The sequence below is a fragment of the Benincasa hispida genome, chromosome 2 (assembly GCF_027475165.1).
Source record: "Benincasa hispida cultivar pf3 chromosome 2, pf3_genome.v1.1, whole genome shotgun sequence".
NCBI classification, from domain to species: Eukaryota; Viridiplantae; Streptophyta; class Magnoliopsida; order Cucurbitales; family Cucurbitaceae; genus Benincasa; species Benincasa hispida.
The window spans coordinates 29533754-29557290 of NC_143479.1; the positions used below are offsets into that span (position 1 = coordinate 29533754).

The window sequence follows — 23537 nt, forward strand, 5'->3', positions numbered from 1 at the left end:
TTGATAATTTATACTAAAATAATTAAAAATGATTAAATAATATAAAAATCATATTGAAGAGTATAAACAATTACTATATCAAAGATATGATTCAATTTAGATTATTAATAATAATTAATATGATTTTAACGATTGGATAACTTCCATTAAAAAAAAGCCATATTGTTTATTTGAATTTATAAAATCAAAATATCGAAGGTCAATTTGGGTATTACAGTTACGGGAAGAATCAAAAGCATCTAACATTTAAAAATTAATAAACAGTCTATTACACCAAAATTGATAACACAAAAAAATGTCAAACAGTGAAAAATTAATAAACAGTCAATAACACCAAAAAATGTTAAACAGTTCGTGTACACAATGAGGCACATCAAAAAACATACCACTGAAATCTTAATGAGGCACACAAAAAAAATACAACTAAAATGGAATATAGGGGAATACAAAAATAAAATAAAATAAAAATAACACATTAACCGCAAACTAATTGAATGTTCCTTGAATGTTCCATATTAGTTTGGACTGCATAACAAAAAAGAGAAGTTAGAAAAAAATCTACAAATACTTAAAATGTAGGAAGATAATTAGTTGGAATAGAGAAGTACCTATATAACTTTTATGAAGTAGTATTTGGATAGAGAGTCCACGGGTTGCTGGATCAAAACACAATGAGATACCCTACCACCTACCAAAGAATCAAAAGTTAGGAAGTTAAAAATATGAAAATAACATAACCAAAGAATAGAAAGTAGATAAGGAGAACCAAATTAAATAACTCATCAGATTGACAAACTAAATCTTAGACAACTCAGAATTAAATTCACATCATGTAAATGAACTCAAATCTAATAAGTTGGTAGAGTCATTAATAAAGTATGGGTAGTAGAAATATGCTAAAAAAATAATAATAAATGATGGTGGACAGTTTAATAAATGAAGTAATTAATGATGCATAATATTGAAAACGTGCAAAAAAAATAATAACTAGGACTAACACAATTCAGGGAATAAGGATTAAAACAACAAGATACAGAACTGAGAATTAGTAGGTAAATTAAACATAGCTAGAAAATCAAATACACAGAACAACAGAGAATGAAGGCATGGAAATGAAATTTTGAAGGGAAGGATAGAGAAGAAGACACAATTCAGGGCATTAAGAACAACAAGATATAAAACAGAGAATTAATAGGTAAATTAAACATGGCTGGAAAATTAAATACACAGAACAACAGAGAATGAAGGCATGAAAATGAAAATTTGAAGGGAAAGACAAAGAAGACACGAAAAGGGCATTAGGATTAGAACAACAAGATACAAAACAACGAATTAGTAGGTAAATTAAACATGGCTAGAAAATCAAATACAACAGAGAATGAAGGCATGAAAATGAAAATTTGAAGGGAAAGACAGAGAAGAAGACATAATAAGGGCATTAGGATTAGAACAACAAGATATAGAACAGAGAATTAGTAGGTAAATTAAACATGGCTGGAAAATCAAATACAAAGAACAACAGAGAATGAAAGCATGAAAATGAAAATTTAAAGGGAAAGACATAGAAGAGGACACAATATTAAAAATGAAACAAATCACATAATAAAGAATATACATAACAAAGGATCAAGGATGAAATACACAGAACATGAAATACATGAAATACATAGAACATGTTTAGAACATGAAATACATGAAATACACATAATATGTTTAGAAAATGAAATGTAGAGACATGAAATACATAAAACATGTTTAGAAAAATTAATCATGCCATGAAAATCAAATAAACAGAATATGGTTAGAAAATGAAATACACAAAACATGAAATACACAAAATATGTTTAAAACATGAAATACATGAAATACACAGAACATGAAATACATAGAACATGTTTAGAAAAATTAATCATGGCATGAAAATCAAATACACAGAACATAGGATCGAAGCATGAAATCGAAAATTTCAGGAGAAACAAAACAGAGACTCATCATTGGCTGATCTAGGATTTAGAAAACGAACCTGAACTGGACAATGTTCTCCCCCACTAATCTACAATTCCTTCAACCAGTCCCTACCATGCATTGAACGATCGACCTAAGCAACATCGAGGACCAAAAACAAGTTGTACAACGGGTTACGGGTGAACGGAGGACCGTTAAATCACCAAGGACATGGTTGAGGCCGAGATTGAAGCGGTAAAGGAAAAAGGGAAAACATTAGATCTGTGAGAAAACAACAGATTTATGAAGAAAACAATGAAAGCGGGTTGAGGACGAGATTAAGGAAAAGATTGAAGCGGTTGGGGTTTTAGACGATGGTTGAAAGAGACGTGAGAGGGAAAGGAGAGAAGGAAATCTGAGGGAAATGGAGGAGGGAAAGGGCAGATTTGAGATCGGAAGGATGATTTCTGAGAGGGATTTGCATGTGCAAAAGGGGAGACAAACAGATCTGTGAAATATGAAAGTGGAAAGATAAAACGTTGACATACGAAAGTAGGTTGACGATGATATTGAAGAGAAAATTGAAACGGCTAGGGTTTCAGACAATGGTTGAGAGAGAAGGGAAATGGGAGAAGGATATTTGTGGGAAATGGAGGAGGGATTCACCTGAGGAGGGAAATGTGAGAGGGAAAGGATAGATGAACAGAGGAGAGGGAGACATCCGAGAAAGGGATTCATTCGTCTGACGTGTGAGTGAGGAAAAGAGAGGGAGAGGCAGACATCTGAGAAGGGAGAGGGAGAGATGTCTGAATGAGGGAAAGAGGACATATGAAAACCACTCCAAATTCCCATTACTATTTGCAAACCAATTGGGCTAGATTTTTAAAATTGGTGATATATAAAAATGGGTTGTCACACCCCCTCCCAGATTACCCTTTTATTCTGGAAGAGGATATGATCGTGGTAGCTACTAGCCCTACTGCCAGCACTTACCACCCAAGCCTTTTAATCTACATACCAACCTATTCATCTTATTAGTAATATACGTAAACAGCTAACCTCCCTTAAGTTCTTACAAAGATTACATAATTATAAGCATACAACCAAGACATTACTTTTATAGAAAAATATTCACAAGTGGCCCAAACATTCTTACAGAAACCCTAATCCCTCACAAAGCATGTGTACATAAATAGATTATCAAACTATGTCTTTTAATAAGCCGAGTCTTTCGGTGGTAAGTAGCAGCAGGATCACCCTTGAGGAAACTGACCGTTACCTAAAAAGGGAAAACACAGAAATTCTGTGAGCTAAAAGCTCAGTGAGAGACTACAGAATCGTAAAACAACAAGCGTAGCATCACTATAAACATGTAATTATACCAATGAGTAAACTCAAGCAATTGTCTCTATATGTAGCTGTAAACCATTCTCAAACATCATTAAACATTATTATTCCCTAGTTGAGAACGAGCCTAAACGCTCTAGCTTCAATATTTTTATTACAGACCAAGAAACCCATACTTCGATCTCTCATTCATAACTGCCTACGTGCACGTGGCCACACTAAGTACTATCATATTTTAGGTACTTCTGCTCAGATACCTTCTTAAATTTGTCCTTCAGTATCGAACTACTATGATACCTTCTTATATGTCCTTCGGTATCAAATTGGCCAGATACCTTCTCAAATGTCCTTCGATATCAAATTGGCCAGGTACCTTCTCAAATGTCCTTCGGTACCTAATTGGTTAGATACCTTCTCAACATCCTTTGGTATCAAATGTGTATTTTGTAACATCAAATTAAGTTCCATTGCCTAGTATTTACACAAGAGTTGTTCCATTTCCACTCACTTACACAAGAACTCATTCTCTCATAGCCTTCCTCTAGGAAGCATATATCAAAATCAGAAACATAGCTTTTGTAATGGTTACACAACATACCTTGGCCTGTGTTACACATATACAAGCCAAAAAACATGCATTAAGTTATTCTCCAACCATTTGTTACTTGAGGAAGTATAAATACTTCATTAATGTCACTGTGCTTTACTTGATCATATATGCATGAGTATTAGAAACCTTAAGTTTACTGAATCACTCATCGTTCGTCAGGCTCTTATCGGTTTATACGCATCCCCTAACTCTTCTTGGCCTGTAAAGATATAATTCCCGATTAAACTACTTAGAATTCCTAGTAAAATATCTCAAATAATTCATTTATTAAAGGAACTTCCATCAATACAGACAGCTTTACTGGCGAGATCCCCCTAAGCAAGGTCAGCGAGATCCCCCTGAGCGATGCTAACGAGATCCTCTAGAGCGATGCTAGCGAGATCCTCTAGAGCGATGCTAGTGAGATCCTCTAGAGTGATACCAGCGAGATCCTTTAGAGCAATTCCAGTGAGATCCTCTAGAGCAAGATCAAACGTTTCCTGTGAAATTTTTAGCGATATTCACCTCAATTCCTTATGAAATTTCCCTCTAGAGCGAGATCCTCCTTACAAAATCAAAGAGATTTCCTTTATAAACAAGATGATTATGCCCAAATCTTGCTATACTTCTCCACGATGAACTGCTTGCTTGTTCCTTACAAGCAGTTGTTTGCTTATACGCCAATTCCCTATTATAACTTCAAAAATTCATAACTCAAAATCTAGAGCTCTTTTCAAGAAACTTCCTTCCATAAATTGTTTAGATTTGAGTTAAATTCCTTACCTTAAAATTTCAGCCCAGAATTCCTTATAGTTTGGCTTGGAACTTCCAAACATCACCTCAGGCCCTGATTAATCCATGGTTCTGCCTCTTCTGCAAATTCTCCACTTTTGTTCTTCTCCTCTTGCAATCTTTCTCCAGCAGGACAACTTTGAAAACTAGATTCTCCTAGCTTTCAAATGACACCAAATTCACTAAATTTTCTTTTGTCAATTTCCAAAACCATGCTTTTGAAGTTTCATTTCCCTTTTTAATCCTTCAGTCGCTTCCTAAGTTCAAAGAATAAATTACCACGTCACTCCACACCTAGTGCCTCCAGCCAGACTAATGATTGAGTTTTTTCATTTGATATATTTTCCTTTCCTTCCTTCATAATCCCTATAAACAACATGAATTTCTATTTAATAAATATGTAATATAACATTCCTTTGGCTAAACGTGCTTATCTAGGGAACCCAAGTTCGGGGTTTACAATCATCTCCCCCTTAAAGGAAATTTTGTCCTCAAAATTTTACCTGATATGCCATTTGAAAAGTTGAGGGTATCTTCTTCATTTGTTCTTCAAGTTCCCAGGTTGCTTCCTCGATCCCATGATTACGCCATAACACTTTCACCATAGGAATTATCTTATTTCTGAGTACCTGATCTTTCCTGTCCAAAATCTCGATGGCCTCTTTCTTGTAAGATAAATCTTCTTTGATCTATATCGGTTGTGTTGCTAGTATGTGCATAGGATCAGGCATCTATTTCCTTAGCATCGACACATGAAATACGTCGTGTATACGAGCTAGCTCCATTGGCAACTGCAACCTATAAGCTGCTGGACCAACTCGTTCCACAATTTCATATGGTCCGATGTATCGTGGACTTAACTTCCCTTTTCTCCCAAACCAGAGAATTCCTTTCCATGGGGATAGTCGGAGAAATACCCGTTCTCCGACTTCAAATTCTAGTTCTCTTCTTCGTTTATTGGCGTAGCTCTTCTGTCCATCGCGAGCCGCCTTAAGATTATCCCTGATAAGTTTCACATTCTCTGTTGTTAGTTGAACTAATTATGGGCCCAGTAATTTCCGTTCTTCGACTTCGTTCCAACATACTAGAGTCCTGCAAGGTCGGTCGTACAATGCTTCATAGGGATCCATTTCGATACTAGAATGGTTGCTATTGTTGTAGATAAATTCAATCAACGATAATTATGTATCCCAACTTCCTTTGAATTTTACTACACAGGCTCTTAACATATCTTCCAGTGTCTGTATAGTTCTTTCCGACTATCCATCTGTTTGCGAATGAAAAGTCGTACCGAAATGCAATTTAGTGCCCATAGCCTTCTGTAAACTAGGCCAAAATTTTGAAGTGAACCTCGAGTCCCGATCCGACACTATCGACACTGGGGCTCCATATTGACTGATTATCCTATCCATATAAATCTTAGCTACACGATCTAGTGTAAAAGTAACTTTTACTTGTATGAACTTGGCCGTTTTAGTTAGTCTATCGACTATTACCTAAATGCCATCAAATCCTGAGGGTGTCTTAGGCAAACCAAAAAGAAAGTCCATTGTCACATGTTCCCACTTCCACTCAGGCAGTGGAAGTGGATTGAGTAATCCTGTTGGTCTTTGTCTTTCAGGTTTTACTTGTTGACAGACTATGCATCGGTCCACATGTTCTGCTATGTCTCTCTTCATCCCAGGCCACCAGTAAGATTTCTTCAAAGTTCTATACATCTTGGTGCTACTTGGATGCATGGCATAAGCGGAACTATATGCTTCCTCTAAAATGGCTTGTTTAAGCTGTAGCTTATTAGGCACACACATTCTCCCCTCCTTTTCTAGCACACTATCTGCTCCCAGTTGAAAGTCAACACTGATGCCCTTACTCACATCATCAGCAATCTTCTGCAAATCAGGGTCTTCCAACTGATCCCGTTTAAGGTTTTCTGCTAAGGTCGGCCTTATCTGAAAAGTAGGTATCATTCCTTCTGATGGTTCCACTGATAAGGTGGTTCTGGAATTCCTGAACTCCTGCAATAGAATTCCTCTTATTGAACCAATAATGGCCTTGGGTCTCGAGGATTTCTTACTCAATGCATCTGCCACAACATTAGCCTTACTGGGGTGGTATTCGATGGAACAGTCGTAATCTTTAATCAATTCAATCCATCTTCATTGTCTTAGATTCAACTCCTTTTGATCAAAGATATATTTTAAGCTTTTGTGATTTGTAAATATCTTGCAGCGCTCTCCAAATAAGTAATGTCTCCACAACTTCAGAGCTAAAACAACTGTTGCTAATTCCAGATCATGCGTGGGATAAATGCCTCGTGTTTCTTAAGTTGACGAGAGGCATATGCAATCACCTTCCCATCCTGCATCAACACACATCCCAATCCTTGTCGGGATGCATCGCAATAAATCTCAAGTTCCTTACCTAGAATAGGCAAGGTAAACACTGGTGCTGATACTAGTTTTTGTATCAGCTCCTGGAAACTATGTTCACACTCCAATGACCATTCAAATCTCATGCCTTTCTTGGTCAGGTTCGTCAATGGAAGGGCTATCTAAGAGAAACCCTCCACAAACTTTCATTAATAACCTGCCAACCCTAGGAAACTGCATACTTCTGAAACGGTTGTGGGTCGTTCCCAATTAACTATTGCTTTCGTCTTCTGGGTATCTACACTAATGCCCTCTACTGAAACAACATGCCTAAGAAATACTACCCGATCTAACCAAAAATCGCATTTAGTGAATTTAGCATACAACTGCCTATCTTGCAACGTCTGCAATACTATCCTCAGGTGGGTAATATGATCCTCCCTACTACCAGAATACACCAGTATATCATCAATGAATACTATCACGAACTGGTCCAAGTAGGGATGAAATATCCTGTTCATGAGATCTATGAATACCGCAAGGGCATCTTTCAACCGAAAGGCATTACCCAAAATTCATAATGTCCATATCTCGTTCTAAATGCGGTTTTAGGGATATCGGCTTCTCTCACTTTCAGTTGATGATAACCCGATCTCATGTCTATCTTCGAAAATATCGTGGCTCCTCTAAGCTGATCAAACAAATCATCAACGCATGGTAACAGATATTTATTCTTAATCATTACCTTATTCAGCTGCCTTTAGTCGATACACAATCTAAGTGTACCGTATTTCTTCCTCACAAACCATACCAGAGCTCCCCAAGGCAATACACTAGGTCGAATGTATCCCTTGTCAATTAACTCTTGCAACCGAACCTTTAATTCTTTCAACTTACTCAGCACCATTCTATATGGTGCCTGCGATATGGGAGTTGTTCCTGGAACTAAATCAATAGTAAACTCCATCTCCCTGTCAGGTGGTAATCCCGATAGTTCTTTAGGAAATACATCCTGAAATTCATTTACCATTGGGACATCTTCTGGGTTCAACTCTTTCCCTTGAGTAACCATCATATGAGCTAGATAGGCTTTACATCCCTTGCTCAATAGCTTCCGAGCTTTCACTGTCGATATCAAATTCCCCGCAACCAATCGTTTGCTTCCTATCAACATTGCATCTTGGCCATTTGATTTTCCGAGCACTACCCCCTTCTTGTAACAGTCTACTGAAGCATGATACTTACTTAGAAAATCCATCCCCATGATAGCATCAAACTCCAACAGTTCTAAAGGAAGTCAATCAGCATAGAAGTTTTAACCATTATTTAGTATCTCACAATGATTATAGCATCTATCTATTACTATCACATCTCCCAATGGGGTAGAGATAAATAACTCTTCAGGCATAGGTTTAACCAACCTATCTATACTAAGTGCATACATGCTAGATATAAATGAATGTGTGGCACCAGGATCAAATAAAACATAAGCAGACTGCCCACATACCATAACATTACCAGTCACAACATCTGGAGACTCCACTACCTCCTAGTGTGTCATGACATACACTCGCCTTTGCTACTAGGGTCGACCTACGACATTCTTCTGCTTAGCACCACATGACCCTTCGCCCCGATTTCGGCACTCTTTAGTTGGTTAACTGTCTGGGAGGTCGGCTGTTGTGTTGTTGGAACATCCCTGTTCATCTGGGGACAGTCCCTCTTGAAATGCCCTGTTTGTCCGCATTGGAAACATGCACCTTTGCCAATATAGCATGCCCCAAAATTCCTCTTGCCACAACTAGGGCATGTCGTACTTTTGTTTGTGTTGGCTACCGACTCACCAGCTCGTGGCATCTCTGATCGGCTAACTGCACCGGTCGAGGGTCTCGTTTTCCTTTTCTTGGATCCTTGCCAACTGGTTCCCCTGAAATGGCTTCTACTAGTCTGGGTTGCCACTGAAGATTAGAAACCCATGTCTCTAGGCCCTACTACGGCCTCACTGCCTCTTGGCAACTGCTCAACATCTGCCAAACTCAATTCGACTCGTATTGCTATTTCTACTAACTGGTTAAAATCTAGACAATCAGCCGTAGATGTCACCAGAGTTCTGATTTCCTTCCTCAAACCTTGCTCAAATTTCCTACATCTATCTCTTTCCTCAGCAATAATCGGCAAGGAATACTGTGATAACTCTGTAAATTTCTGCTCATATTCTGCCACCAACATCGTTCCCTGTGTTAATCTGAGGAACTCATCCCTTTTTGCATCCCAAAACGAGCTGAGGTAATACTTATCTTCAAAGGCCTTCCTGAACTCAGGCCATAACATCACATCTGTACTGGCTCGTCTGGCGGATATCACTTTCCACCATTTCTCTGCTCCTCTCTATAGTAAAAAGATGGCTAATCCCACTTTCTTGTCCTCTGGACAACTCATAACAATGAAACATTTTTCAACTACATCCAGCCACAACTCAACTTCAGCTGGATCTATTGTACCTTCAAATGTCACAGCCCCTAGGGCTTTAACCTTTCAATACCATATTTCTTTTATGGGTTGGCTCGTGTAGAGCCAACACTAGCTGCTAACCTCTGCAGTATCCTGTCAAACACTGCAACTTCTAGCTGTGAATCTGCCCTTGCTTGGGGAGTACTAGACTCTCCCTCAGACATCGTCTCCTGACCCACTGGATCATTCACCTTCTTTTTGCCACCCGATGGGTTCTCCTAAACCTCTGGGCCCCTATTGGTAGGGTTAGTACTCCTGCCACTTGTCTGCTTACTCGGTCGGCTACATTGCCTTGGCATTTTACCTAATACAATGTACACATGTTAGGACTCACACTTAGAGACTTAGACTTATGCATAAACTTCCCTCTCATTCCTAAAACCTTATACTCTGATACCAACTTATCACACCCCCTCTTAGATTAACCTTTTATTCTGGAAGAGGATATGACTGTGGTAGCTACTAGCCCTACTGCCAAAACTCACCACCCAAGCCTTCTAATCTACATACCAACCTATTCATCTTATTAGCAATATACACAAACAGCTAACCTCCCTTACGTTCTTATAAAGATTACATAATTACAAGCATATAGCCAAGACATTACTTTTATAGAAAAATATTCACAGGTGGCCCAAACATTCCTACAGAGACCTTAGTCCCTCACAAAACATGTGTACATAAACAGATTGTATACCTAAGTCTTTTAATAAGCCAAGTCTTTCGGTGGCAAGTAGCAGCAGGATCACCCTTGAGGAAACTGACCGCTACCTGAAAAGGGAAAACACAGAAATTTTGTGAGCTAAAAGCTCAGTGAGAGACTACAGAATCGTAAAGCAACAAGTGTAGCATCACTATAAACATGTAAATATACCAGTGAGTAAACTCAAGCAATTGTCTCTATATGTAGTTGTAAACCATTCTCAGACATCATTAAACATTATCATTCCCTAGTTGAGAACGTGCGTAAACGCTCTAGCTCCCAAACGTTTATTACCGACCAAGAAACCCATACTTCAATCTCTCATTCATAACTGCCTACGTGCACGTGGCCACTAAGTACCATCATATTTTAGGTACTTCCGCTCAGATACCTTCTCAAATTTGTCCTTCAGTATCAAACTACTATGATACCTTCTCTTATGTCCTTCGATATCAAATTGGCCAGATACCTTCTCAAATGTCCTTCGATATCAAATTGGCCAGGTACCTTCTCAAATGTCCTTCGGTACCTAATTGGTTAGATACCTTCTCAACGTCCTTCGGTATCAAATGTGTATTTTGTAACATCAAATTAAGTTTCATTGCCTAGTATTTACACAAGAGTTGTTCCATTGCCACTCACTTACACAAGAACTCATTCCCTTATAGTCTTCCTCTAGGAAGCATATATCAAAATCAGAAACATAGCTTTTGTAATGGTTACACAACATACCTTGGCCTGTGTTACACACATACAAGCCGGGAAACATGCATTAAGTTATTCTCTAACCATTTGTTGCTTGAGGAAGTATAAATACTTCATTAATATCACTGTGCTTTACTTGATCATATATGCATGAGTATTAGAAACCTTAAGTTTACTGAGTCACTCACAATTCGTCAGGCTCTTATTGGTTTATACGTTTTCCTTAGCTCTTTTGGCCTGGAAAGATATAATTCCCGATTAAACTACTTAGAATTCCTAGTAAAATATCTCAAATAATTCATTTATTAAAGGAACTTCCATCAATATAGACAACTTTACTAGCGAGATCCTCCTGAGCGAGGTCAGCGAGATCCCCCTGAGCAATGCTAACGAGATCCTTTAGAGCGATGCTAACGAGATCCTTATGCGCAAATCTCGCTATAATTCTCCACAATGAACTGCTTGTTTGTTCCTCACAAGCAGTTGTCTACTTATGCACAATTCCCTGTTATAACTTCAATACTTCATAACTCAAAATTCAGAGCTCTTTTCAAGAAACTTCCTTCTACAAACTTGTTTAGATTTGAGCTAAATTCCTCACCTTAAAATTTCAGCCCAGAATTCCTTATAGTTTGGCTTGGAACTTCCAAAATTCACCTCAGGCCCTGATTAATCCGTGGTTCTGCCTCTTCTGCAATTTCTCCACTTTTGTTCTTCTCCTCTTGCAATCTTTCTCTAACAGGACAACCTTGAATACTAGATTCTCCCAGATTTCAAATGGCACTAAATTCGCTAAATTTGCTTTTGTCAATTCCCAAAATCATGCGTTTGAAGTTTTACTTCCCTTTTTAATCCTTCTGTCGCTTCCTGAGTTCAAAGAATAAATTGCCATGTGATTCCACACTTAGTGCCTCCAGCCAGACTAATGATTGAGTTTTTTCATTGATATATTTTCTTTCCCTTCCTTCATAATCCCTATAAACAATATGAACTTCTATTTAATAAATATGTAATATAACATTCCTTTGGCTAAACATGCTTATCTAGGGAACCCAAGTTCGGGGTTTACACGGGCCCCTAAACATGGATATGATATAGGATCTCACTAAGTTTAAAACTCATATTGGGCCTCCAAACACACCTATATATTTTTTTTATATATATCCATAACTTAACTCCTTTTCCTTTTTTAAATTCCCACTTCAAATCTTTTCAAATCTAAAATTCTAAATCTTCCAAATTCTCCAAATCCTCAATTATCAAATCACATATCAAATTAATTCAAATAATCATCTTATCGATTGTCCTAATTATGCTCCAAACATCAAAGTTGAAAGGAAATAAGAACCAATATTTTTAAGACAATTAATTCAAATCTTCAGTCAATTAAATTCAAATTGACCTATAAAACTTGTCAATTATCTCAATTTGATTCCAAATACCAAAAACTAAATGGGTCGAACTAAGATCCACTAATTTGTCAAAATTAACTTAAATTTACCTTGAATTCAGGATGTTACATTTCCAAGGAGAAAAGGATGTGAAGATCTAAACCTTGAATAATTTTCTTTTTGTAATTCCCCTCCTTGAAACTGCACAGAATGAATGCAAATCTTCCTCGAATTGGCAAAATACCTCTCACGAAAGAAAAAGTCACAAATAGGAGACACCACCATTTGGGTTTCCTCGCATTCTTTGGACAAAGAATCAAGAATGTGTGGACTCTATAATCTGGTAGGGAGAAACGATTGTGGGAGAGAGGTTTCTTAAGGAAGAAGATGAAGAATGTAGAGAAAACTTTTCTCTTCTAAATGATCTATGCGTTAGATTAAAGCTTCTACAAAATGGATCTTCTCCCTCCCATTTGACATGAGAGTTAGTTGGTTGAATCAAATTAATATATAATTAAATAAATATTAATTACTTAATCAATTAATTATCATATATGTAATTTAGTTTGAATCATATTCAAATAATAACCTCTCACATAACCCATAGTTTTAAAATTAATCTCATTCATATTAATTATAAACTATAGTTTTAATATGAATCTCATTCACATTAATTTAATTTCATTCATATTAACTTTAAGCTATAGTATTATATGAATCTTATTCATATAATTAATATTTGAATCTTATTCAAATACTAGTTCCTCACATATTATAAAGTATAATTTTGAATCTTATTCAAAATTAACTTTATTTATAACGTATCTATATACATTATATTAATTGTATCTTATACAATTAATTTTCTTATTTAATTTGAACGATTCAAATTAATCCAAAACTAATTGGTTCTTGTTTTACCCTTAGTGAGATAACAATGGGATTTTATGGACCTATAGATTAGAAGCTCCAATGACACTAGATTAATTAATTAAACTCTTTAATTAAATTAATCAACATTCATTAATGGCAAGTCACTCTACTAAAGACCCACAGCTGCACTCTTCATACTGTAGATGTATTTCTATGTTCATGGATATAACTAATCAACAGTAAATCGACTCTTTACAAATCGCTTGTAACTACAACTGGGTCAAATTACCATTTTACTTATGTAGTTACATCTAACTCCTTAAGTACATTGATTTCTCTAATGAACAAATAGTTTATAGTCCAACTATAAATTAATCCCTCTCAGGCCAGTGAAAGGGTGAGGCCTCAATGTTTAAGACCTTTTCCATGAAGGCTTTTACATGGGTAAATCCTTATTTCTATCGATGAATCATGTGTGGACAAAAATTTCATTTTGTTAACAAGTTGTTGCATTGGCAGAAATAGTTTTTTTTCGATGCATAATGGGTGGACAAAAATGTGATTTCTACCCATAAAAGTTGTTACAAGGGCAGAAGGCTTTTCTACTCATGTGTTTACTTGTATGGGCCTTTATGTCGATGCAACGTCAAAATGCAGGGCAGAAGCTATGCCAACGGACTTCTGCCCACACTATCTGCCCATGCAAAAAAACAAAAAAAAAAAAACAAGAAGAAGAAAAACGTCGACAAAGACTTTGCCCACACTTTTCTTAAGATCTGTCGACATCTTTTTGCATCAACGGAGAAAAAAATGTTGTACAAATCTTATCTACATTTGTAATATATATAAAAAGTATTATAAGGAGAAATCTTTTTAGACCAATTTTACCCTTTCAATATGACTTTTTCTTTGTCTTGCTTTGATGGTAATTTTGTCATTCACACACATACAATTTTAGTGGTCGTTTATGTGTAACTTTTCATCTCCTTATTAAAATAGGACAATAATTTTATAAACAATATAACTTAATGCTATATGTTTATAGAACATCCAAAGACCTTTCGATCTCCGACTTATTTGAGTATATATATATATATATATATATATATATATATATTTTCTTTCCTTCTTGTTCTTACAATTTTTTACAATTCCTATTTTATCCCTATTATATCTCTTCGATAAAAATCTTCCTGATAGATACCTCATCAACCAAACCCTTTCATCATCAATTGAAACCTTTCATCAAAAGAGCCTTCTGCAACGAGACTCCATCTGACAACCACCCTATTGTACCTTTTTAAAAAAAAAATTAAGTTTTTATAGGATTTTGTTTTTGTCAGGCATAGTTCATAAGTAACCTTTTCTAAACTATAAGAGATCAAAATCGATCCATACTGCACAATAAAATCTATGCCACCATTAAAAATAACAATTCCCGATTTTTTCCCTCTCTTTTATTTTTGTTGTAACAACCCAGATTTGTACGCATACACTACAGGAAATTAAATATTGAAATTTATTGGATGATAAATATAAATACCCTAACCTTAATTTAGGAAGCAAAGAAACAATTAAAAAATTAATAATAATAATAATAAATAAACAAAAATAAAAATAAAAGAAAATTCGAAAGAACGAAGGTGGAGAGAGCGAGACTCTAATTGAATGATAAATAAATAAATAAATAAGTAAATAAAAGAAAATTGGCGAGAGCGAGAATTGCAGCGAGAAAACTGGAGAGAGCGAGATACTAAGAAGAGAGTTGCACGATCGAAGAGAGAATTAGAGAGCGAGAAACCCCAGCGAGCGAGGCTAGCGAGATTGAGGCTAGCGAGAGTAGAGAGAGCGAGATCCCTGGAGAGAGCGAGATGGAAGGAAAAATCGGAGAGAGCAAGAATTGTAGCGAGAAAGCTGGAGAGAGCGGGATTCCCAGTGAGAAAGCTGAAGAGAGCGAGATTCCTAGCGAAAAAGCTGGAGAGAGCGAAATTCTGAGAGTAGGGAGAGCGAGATTTGGACGGAGCGATATTTAGACAAAGCGAAAGTGGACAGAGCAAATTCCTAGCGAGAAAACTGGAGAGAACGAGATTCTGAGAGAAGAGTAAGCGAGATTTGGATAGAAGCGCGAATTATGTGTTGAATTTGGCCACGATATTATAGATTATACATAGAAAAACCCTAAAATTGAATACAAACAAAGAATGATGACGTAAGGTCAAACGTTAGCCAAGATTAGGTGTCTTATTGAGAGAAATCCTTAACCCTAAGTAATTTTAAAGAAGCCACCTATACGATGATTTGTCACACTGAAAAGAGCTGAAAACTACTATAAATAGGACCTTTTGCCGAAGATTTAACCCATTCTCAAACAAATCTCAGTAACAAAGAATCGTGTGAAAGAGTAAGTGTGAGTGAGGAAGTTCTGTGAGATTAAAAAAGAAGAGCTCGGGTAAGGTGCTGCCTAAATTTCTTCCTAAATTTTCTTCTAGTTTAAAAAAGGAAAGCTCTACTGATCAAATCATAAAGAAAAAAAATAAGGAATAACTAGATCACTGTAAGTAGTTTATCTCACCCTCTCTTTAAGTGTTCTATGGTAGTGTACCTTTATTATGTTGCATGGTTATGTTAATTGTTATATTGCATTACATGTTTAGAACACGTTTTTCTACAAGGGACCCCATGCATTATGTTTGTTCACGATTACGTTAAAATCAAGTTTTAATTAGGTGTAAGTTATACTTCCAATCTAATCTTAAGTTTATGTTAATGGTTGATGTTGGATGTGATTCTGGCCCTACTGACTGCATGACCCGCTAATCATCAGATGGGTTAGTTTCCGCTTAAGTCCTCATCTTCCTATCAGGGCGGAGAAATTTATACTTCCAGAGCTGGCAGGGTATGTATGTTGCACCACTCAAGGCTTAATCTTACGTTATGTTTATGGTAGAGACTAGCAGGGTATGTATGGTTGTACCCCTCTAGTCCAATATTACGTTTATGCTAATGGTTGATGTTGGATGCGACTCTGGCTCTACAGACTGCATGACCCGCTAAACATCAGATGGGTTAGTTTCCGCTTAAGTCCTCATCTTCTTATCAGGGCGGAGAAATTTATTCTTCCAGGGCTAACAGGGCATGTATGATTGCACCCCCCCAGGCCTAATCTTACGTTATGTTTATGCTAGGACTAGCAGGGTATGTATGGTTGCACCACTCTAGTCCAATATTACGTTTATGCTAATGGTTGATGTTGGATGCGACTCTGGCTCTACTGACTGCATGACCCGCTAATCATCAGATGGGTTAGTTTCCGCTTAAGTCCTCATCTTCTATCAGGGGGGAGAAATTTATTCTTCCAGGGCTAACAGGGCATGTATGATTGCACCCCCCCAGGCCTAATCTTACGTTATGTTTATGCTAGGACTAGCAGGGTATGTATGGTTGCACCCCTCTAGTCCAATATTACGTTTATGCTAATGGTTGATGTTGGATGCGACTCTGGCTCTACTGACTGCATGACCGCTAATCATCAGATGGGTTAGTTTTCGCTTAGGTCCTCATCTTCCTATCAGGGCGGAGAGATTTATGTTGGAAGCATAACCGACCACCACATGTTATTATATATTTTCGGTCCAACCATATGTTTTGTTGACATGTTGCTTGATTTGGTCACACTACCCTACGTGAGAACTACTTACTGGTATATTATATACTCATCCTATATTTTTACAGACTTTGTAGGTAAGGACACAGCGTAGATTGCATAATTGGACGTCGCTCAAATGCCAACATCAAACTCACTATTATAGGCATATGCATTTTGTACCACGCTATTATTTTATGGATCCTGGTGTTTTGATAAATAAACTTTTTTATATAGTTTTCTATCTAATTAATAAAATTTAGATATGTTCTTTGAAATTTTCACCAAACTCATCTCATGATAGAAAAGTCTAAGTATGCATGTCGTAGCGGTCGAATCATAATGTGTAAGGATCCGGTCGTTACATTTGTATAAAATGTTCATGATTGTGGAATTTTTACGTTGATTGATTGGTCGGATTTTATGACTTATGTTTTGCAGGTGTTGAGAGGCGACAGATCTACGATATTGTTAATGTTTTAGAAAGTATTGGAGTAAGGAATTGGTTGTCGTTTCGTTTGTTTTCAAAGATACACATTTTGTGCTTTTAGTTTAACAATTTTTATTTAGTTATAGAATTTTTGTAGAAAGGCGAAGAAATAATATGGTTATATAGGATTTTCTAGCATTCTCACAGCAAAAAGCTACAAAAAAAATGGGCTACAAGGGGATGATTTTTATATATCTGTTTTGCCCTTATATTTCTAGTAAATTCTATGTCCTCCTTTGTCTATGGAATGAGCCTTTTCAAGTGTATGTTTGATGAGCACTAATTGATGCAATTATTGCCAATGAGATGTGACTATTTGGAGGGCCATGGTTACTGTAGGATTAGTATGGCAACCTTAGAAGGGGTGAATAGTGTTAATCAATCTAATTAGAAATTTTTGCTAATGTGGGTCCAATTAAAAAAATCAATATAATATTATTAATAAGTAATTTAAACAAGAATTATATGCAAAAAAATCGAATCTAATCCAAAATAAGCAAGAAAAATTGAAACTCACACTTTTAAGCACCCTATTTAATTTTAGTAACAAGATTGTTAATGCACGTAGAAATTTAAGAATTATCAATCAAAGTAAACAAATATGAACAATAGAACGAATATTGCAATTAATTTCATGTAATAAACTATAATAACACAATAATTGCAAAACAAGTAGTATAGGAATAAAGAAATTAATACCGGAGATTTTCATAGTGGTTCGGTCAAACTCACCTATATCTACTTTTTCAAGCGCCTCTTGAGATTTTGAATAAGGATCTCATGACTCTTCCCACGGAATAGTGTCAAACCGTTACACCACTCTTTTTGCAAGTTCAAGACAAAACTCAATCATTTCCACGGATAACGATCAAACCGTTACAACCATTTTTTTTTTCGGGATCAAGAATAACCTTTTATAAAAGTTTAAAAATGAAGAACAAGATGGAAAATACTCTCTTCAAGAGTGGATTCACAAATCTAGCTCACATTCTTTGTAAGCACAATCCATACAAATTAAAGTCCTCAAAATGGCTATGAAAAATACAAAATTTGAAGCCCAAAAATTACAAAGTGATACCCAAATACTCACACACACACACACACAAAATAAGTACATCACATGTCGTCCTGCTAATACAATAAAGAAACAAATATATATATTAAAACTCCCCAACGGTCATAAAGTATTAAATGCTTTATGACTTTTTTTTTTAACTAGGGACACTTGTCATAATTTTAGTCGCCAGATTTTTATTTGGTGATCATCCTCAATACTGCCATGGATCATTGCATAGATGTTCTACTTTTGCCACATCGGGCAAGTGTAATTTTTCGATTAATCTTGTTTTGGCTATATTTTTTTTCATTTGAGCTCCAATTTAAGTGATTTAAAAAATGTTGGAATCTTTATTCCGAGCGCTATGCATTGGATACTTTAAAACACTAAAATTGTTAGTAAATAAAAGAAGGTTTGTTATCATAATATATTAATTAATTAAAATTAATTAATTTGAGATTAAGGATAAAAAAACCAAGAATCTTTCCTTTTTAATGATGACAAACTAATCAAGAAAAATGAAATCCAAAATGTTGTATGATGTAAAATAGAAACTTTAATCACAATCAACACATATATAGTGAATATTTCAGTAACAACAATTCTCAATTCAAAAGCAACAAAGATATTCAATATCAACTTGCTTTCATTTTCTTATTACCTCTCTCCATTTTTTAATCAATAAAAAAAGACAATTAAGAAAAGCAACAAAAAGACATGAAAGCTTCTCCTAAAATCATGAACACATGCTTAGTATTTCTTCTCCTATCAAGTTGCCTTCTAAAAGTAAGCAACAACATTGTAAATTCACGAGACATCTCAAATAAACAACCAGACTCAAGATAATTATATTTAGGATCACAACATTTTTTCCCCTTCTAAAATCAATTGAGCACTCCCCCTTAATAAGGGCAAAAAAAACAATCAATATATATTTAACTTGATGGTAGATATATCAAACAAAATTTCAAATAAATTTTTTATTCCAACGACAATTACTCCCCCTAAAAGGATAAATAATTTTGCATATAAGAGGGGCACACATCTATGGGAATCAATTTCATGTTCATACATGAAATTCTCATAAAAAATTATTAGAAAATAAGCACCAATCGTTGAAAAAGAATTTAACAACTCTTCAAAATAACTTGCTCAAAACACATTCTTTTCAACATAGAACATAATATGCTCACATTGATCTTTATTCAACAATGTAAACCTTAGAATATGCATAATTTCATGCTTAAAAGGCATTTAATAAAAAATTAATCAATTTCAATCAAAAGAATAAACATATCTTAATCACAATGGCAATCTTTTGCAAAGCTTAATATTATTTTCCTCAATACTTCCCAAGAAAAACACAAGGATAAAGTTGTCATCTAATTGACTAAAAAACCAAAATATAAACAATAAAGACAAGTGCCAATAGATAGATATACAATCATTTCTTGTGGCATTAAAACCAATAATCAAAATATTTCACGAGATCTCAAATTTTAACCATTCAAAACTATTCAAGAGATATAATTTCCATAAATATACCAAAATAATAATTATCTCAAGAATAAAAAAAATAAAGGTTATGAAATAAGCTATTTTCCTTTGTTGAATTCAAGCAAGCCATACTAGTTGCTCCAATTTGAATTAATTCCTTATTTGAAGTCCAAGCAATAATTGCTTCTTGAATCACACCTACAAAGAAAGCCCATCCAAAAGATTTTGGTAACCATTTCTTGGGTCCTTCATTGTTAGTAGGCAAAGATTTTGAAACCAATTTAAACTTAATTCCAAACATTACTAGGATTCATTCTTGGCAAATAATAAATTTTATGACCAATTTTACCACAAGAATACATACAACATTAGGCAAAATTTTCTTTTTAAATAATTGATTTTGCATCTTATTTCTATTCAAGAAATTCTTTCTAGGAGTATTTTTCAATTTAAAACAATTTGGTCTAATATAACTTTTAACGTCACAATAATAGGGTTGGCAAAAAAAACCCACAGGGTCGGGGCCCCAGTCGGGTTCCCGTGGGCCCCGACCTAATCAGGTTGGAGAATTCCAAATTTTACCGAGGATGAGGTCAAACTGAGAAAAAATTTCGGGTCCCATCTAGGGAGGGGGCAGACATGGGACGGTATCCCCACCCCCGAACCGTCCCGATTAAACCCCGATGCCAATTTATTATATATATATATATGCATACAATTTTCATTTCTACCCAAACCCAAAAGCTAAAAATACAACTCCCAATTAATAATTCTACCCAAAAGCCCATAATTTAAATTCTAAGCCCAATCCCAATCTTTAATTTTTAAACCTAAAAACCCTAACCTAAAATTTCAATCTTCTTCTTCCTTCCTCTCTCTCCCTCACTGCCTCACCATGACAGATAGAGCCAAACAACCTCACCCTCATTGCCTTGCTCAAACTGTCGCTCACTGCCTCACCAACCACCGTTCCTCACCAACTTGTTGCTCACGCCACGGCTACACGGCTACGCCTTACGCTCTTGCTCATGCTGCCACACCACGGTCACAGCAAACTCGCAAGTCCCACTCCCATGCTCAATCATGACCAACTCCCACTCCCACGCTTATGTTCCTGCCATGGCCACGCCTAGCCTTTTGTTCTTCAAGTCGTTCATTGTTCAATCCGTTCATTCATGTACACGTCTATTGAATTTGTTTCCCACGGGGACCTCATTTCCCCGACAGAGAATCCCCGCTCCCATCCCTGCCTTTTGAAGGTAGGGAAAGGGTGAATTCCCTCCACGAGGACGAGGACGGAGGACCCTCCTGGCCTCGGCCTGGCCCCATTGCCAACTCTACACAATAATGACATGTAGGCACAAATTTTGATTTTACATGCAACTTTCTAGCATTTACATGTTTAGGCTCAAATTTAGCACTATGCATACATGTAGATTTTTCATGAACATCTTTAGATACAAATTTTGTTTTTTCAAATATATTTCTAGCCTCTTCATGCTTATTCATAAAATTCACATTATGAACATATTTTGATCTAGCATGAATTTGTTTATGCATGAATTTTGTTTTCTCATGAATGAAAACTTTTTCATGTTTTTGCACTAATTTAGATTCAACAAAATTAAAGACATTAGATAAAGCATCTTGAGACAAACAAGGGGCGAATTTAACAAAAGTAGATGAATCATTTTCATTCACATAGCACCATCCTCTTTCATCATTAAAAGATTTACCTATGTCAATAATTTTATCCAATTTTTGTGTACAACTAGTCTATTTCTTTATCCTTTTTTTAGCACATTCGGGCTCATTCACAAGGTTTGAATCTTTTTCTCTTAGAACTTTAACAAGTTCATTTCTATAAAAAAAACATCATGCTCAAGAAATTTAATTTTATCAACAAGAGAACAATGATCTTTTTCTAGAGAAATATTACTAGTTTCCAAATCAAAATTTCTATTTTTCAAACGAGCAATTTGATCTTTTAGTTCTATAAAGAGATTCAATTTTCTCATTTTTATTTCTCAAGTCATTCAATTTAATTTTCAATTCACATGATAAAAATTTGAGTTCATCATTCTCATTTCTAAGAAGCTTAATTCTATCATTCAGAACATTTTTCTCAACACAACACAACAAGCATCAATATTATTATGCAACAACTATGATTAGCTCCATTTTCATTTATCAAAGATTCATTCTCAATAGACAAAACCTTAAACTTCTTTGATAGTTTTAGATATTTAAAGCTAACTTTTTAAAATCAAGTTGTATATCTTCAAAAACATCATATAACTCATCATAGGAAAGAAATTTATTATTTACCTCATTTTCATCACTGGAATCTTCATTCGAGTGAGCCATTAAACACAAAGAAGATCCATCATATTTTTCTTTTTCTACTTTATGGACTTTTTCTTGATTTTGAGAATTATAATCTTCCTTCACATCAAATAAATCATTAGTGCTACAAGGAGAATTTTATAAGCTATACATATTATCAAAAAAATTCTAAATATCATATGCATATTCAAAATGTAAAATTTTGTCACAATTTTTTATCCAATGCAACAATATATGATATTTATGGCTTTGGCATTGAAAGTGAACAACTCATTATTCTATTCTGATTTAGCTAAATCATGCTCACAAATATATAAAACATTATATTGAAATCCTTGGCAAGCATAAATGTTTTCACTTTGTTTTTCCATACTTAATTTTTACTACTATCAAAGAATTGGGATCTATCAATAGAATGATCTTCTAAATTTATCATAACTCTAGTAGTTAAGCTTCCATATAATCTTCAAAATATTAATAAGATACTTTATATATCAAAATAATATTTGTAAAATAATTTATGTAGAAGAGCTCGTTGCACTAATATTAATTATAGGAGTGAGAAACTCAAACAATGGACATAAATCTAAAGTGATTTATGAAAATATTTATCACAAACAAGAGAGAGCAATCGACTCCGATACCAATTATAGGATCGGTATGGCACCCCTAGAGGGGATGATGAATAGGTTTAATCAAACTAATTAAAATATTTTACTAATGAGGGTCCAATTAAACAAATTAATATAATTTTGTTAATTAGTACTTTAAACAAGAATTATATACAAATAAATCCAATCCAAAATAATCAAGAAAAATTGAAGTTCATACTCTTAAGTACCCAATCTAATTTTAATAACAAGATTGATAATTAATGTAGAAATTTAAGAACTACCAATCAAAGTAAACCAATATAAACAATAAATTTGAAGAACAAGTATTGCAATTAATTTCATGTAATAAACTATAATACACAATAATTGCAAAATTTAATTAGTATAGAGATAGAGAAATTAATATCGGAGACTTTTTATAATGGTTCGGTCAAATTCGACCTATATCCACTTTCCCAAGTGCCTTTTGGGATTTTGAATAAGAATCTCATGACTGTTTTCACGGATTAGAGCCAAACTTCTATATCGCTCTTTTTACGAGTTCAAGAGCAAACTCAATCATTTCCACAGATAACGATTAAACCGTTACAATGACTCTTTTTCAGGATCAAGAACAACCTTTTATAAAAGTTTAAAAATTAAGAACAAAATAAAAAATACTCTCTT

General features: G+C 35.1%; 1 protein-coding gene across 1 annotated transcript; it reads right to left on the reverse strand.

The window, feature by feature from the left end:
- Positions 1–6168: 6168 nt before the first annotated feature.
- LOC150037797 (uncharacterized) lies at positions 6169–9716 on the reverse strand. The gene is made up of 4 exons (XM_090311031.1): positions 9634–9716; positions 9015–9352; positions 7828–8328; positions 6169–6806 (listed from the first exon to the last, which is right to left on the reverse strand). The coding sequence occupies exons 1-4, from the start codon at positions 9714–9716 to the stop codon at positions 6169–6171; spliced, it is 1560 nt and encodes a 519-aa protein (XP_090167157.1).
- Positions 9717–23537: the final 13821 nt, after the last annotated feature.

What these genes read in the sequence shown, in the direction of transcription:
- LOC150037797 (XM_090311031.1), bottom strand. Translation starts at nt 9,716, where the DNA reads ATGTCTGAGGGAGAGTCTAGTACTCCCCAAGCAAGGGCAGATTCACAG. An exon ending in TTTGACAGGATACTGCAGAG is followed by an intron (nt 9,353 to 9,633) that starts GTTAGCAGCTAG and finishes GCCTGAGTTCAG; the next exon opens with GAAGGCCTTTGAAGATAAGT. An exon ending in AGTAGGGCCTAGAGACATGG is followed by an intron (nt 8,329 to 9,014) that starts GTTTCTAATCTT and finishes GACTTCCTTTAG; the next exon opens with AACTGTTGGAGTTTGATGCT.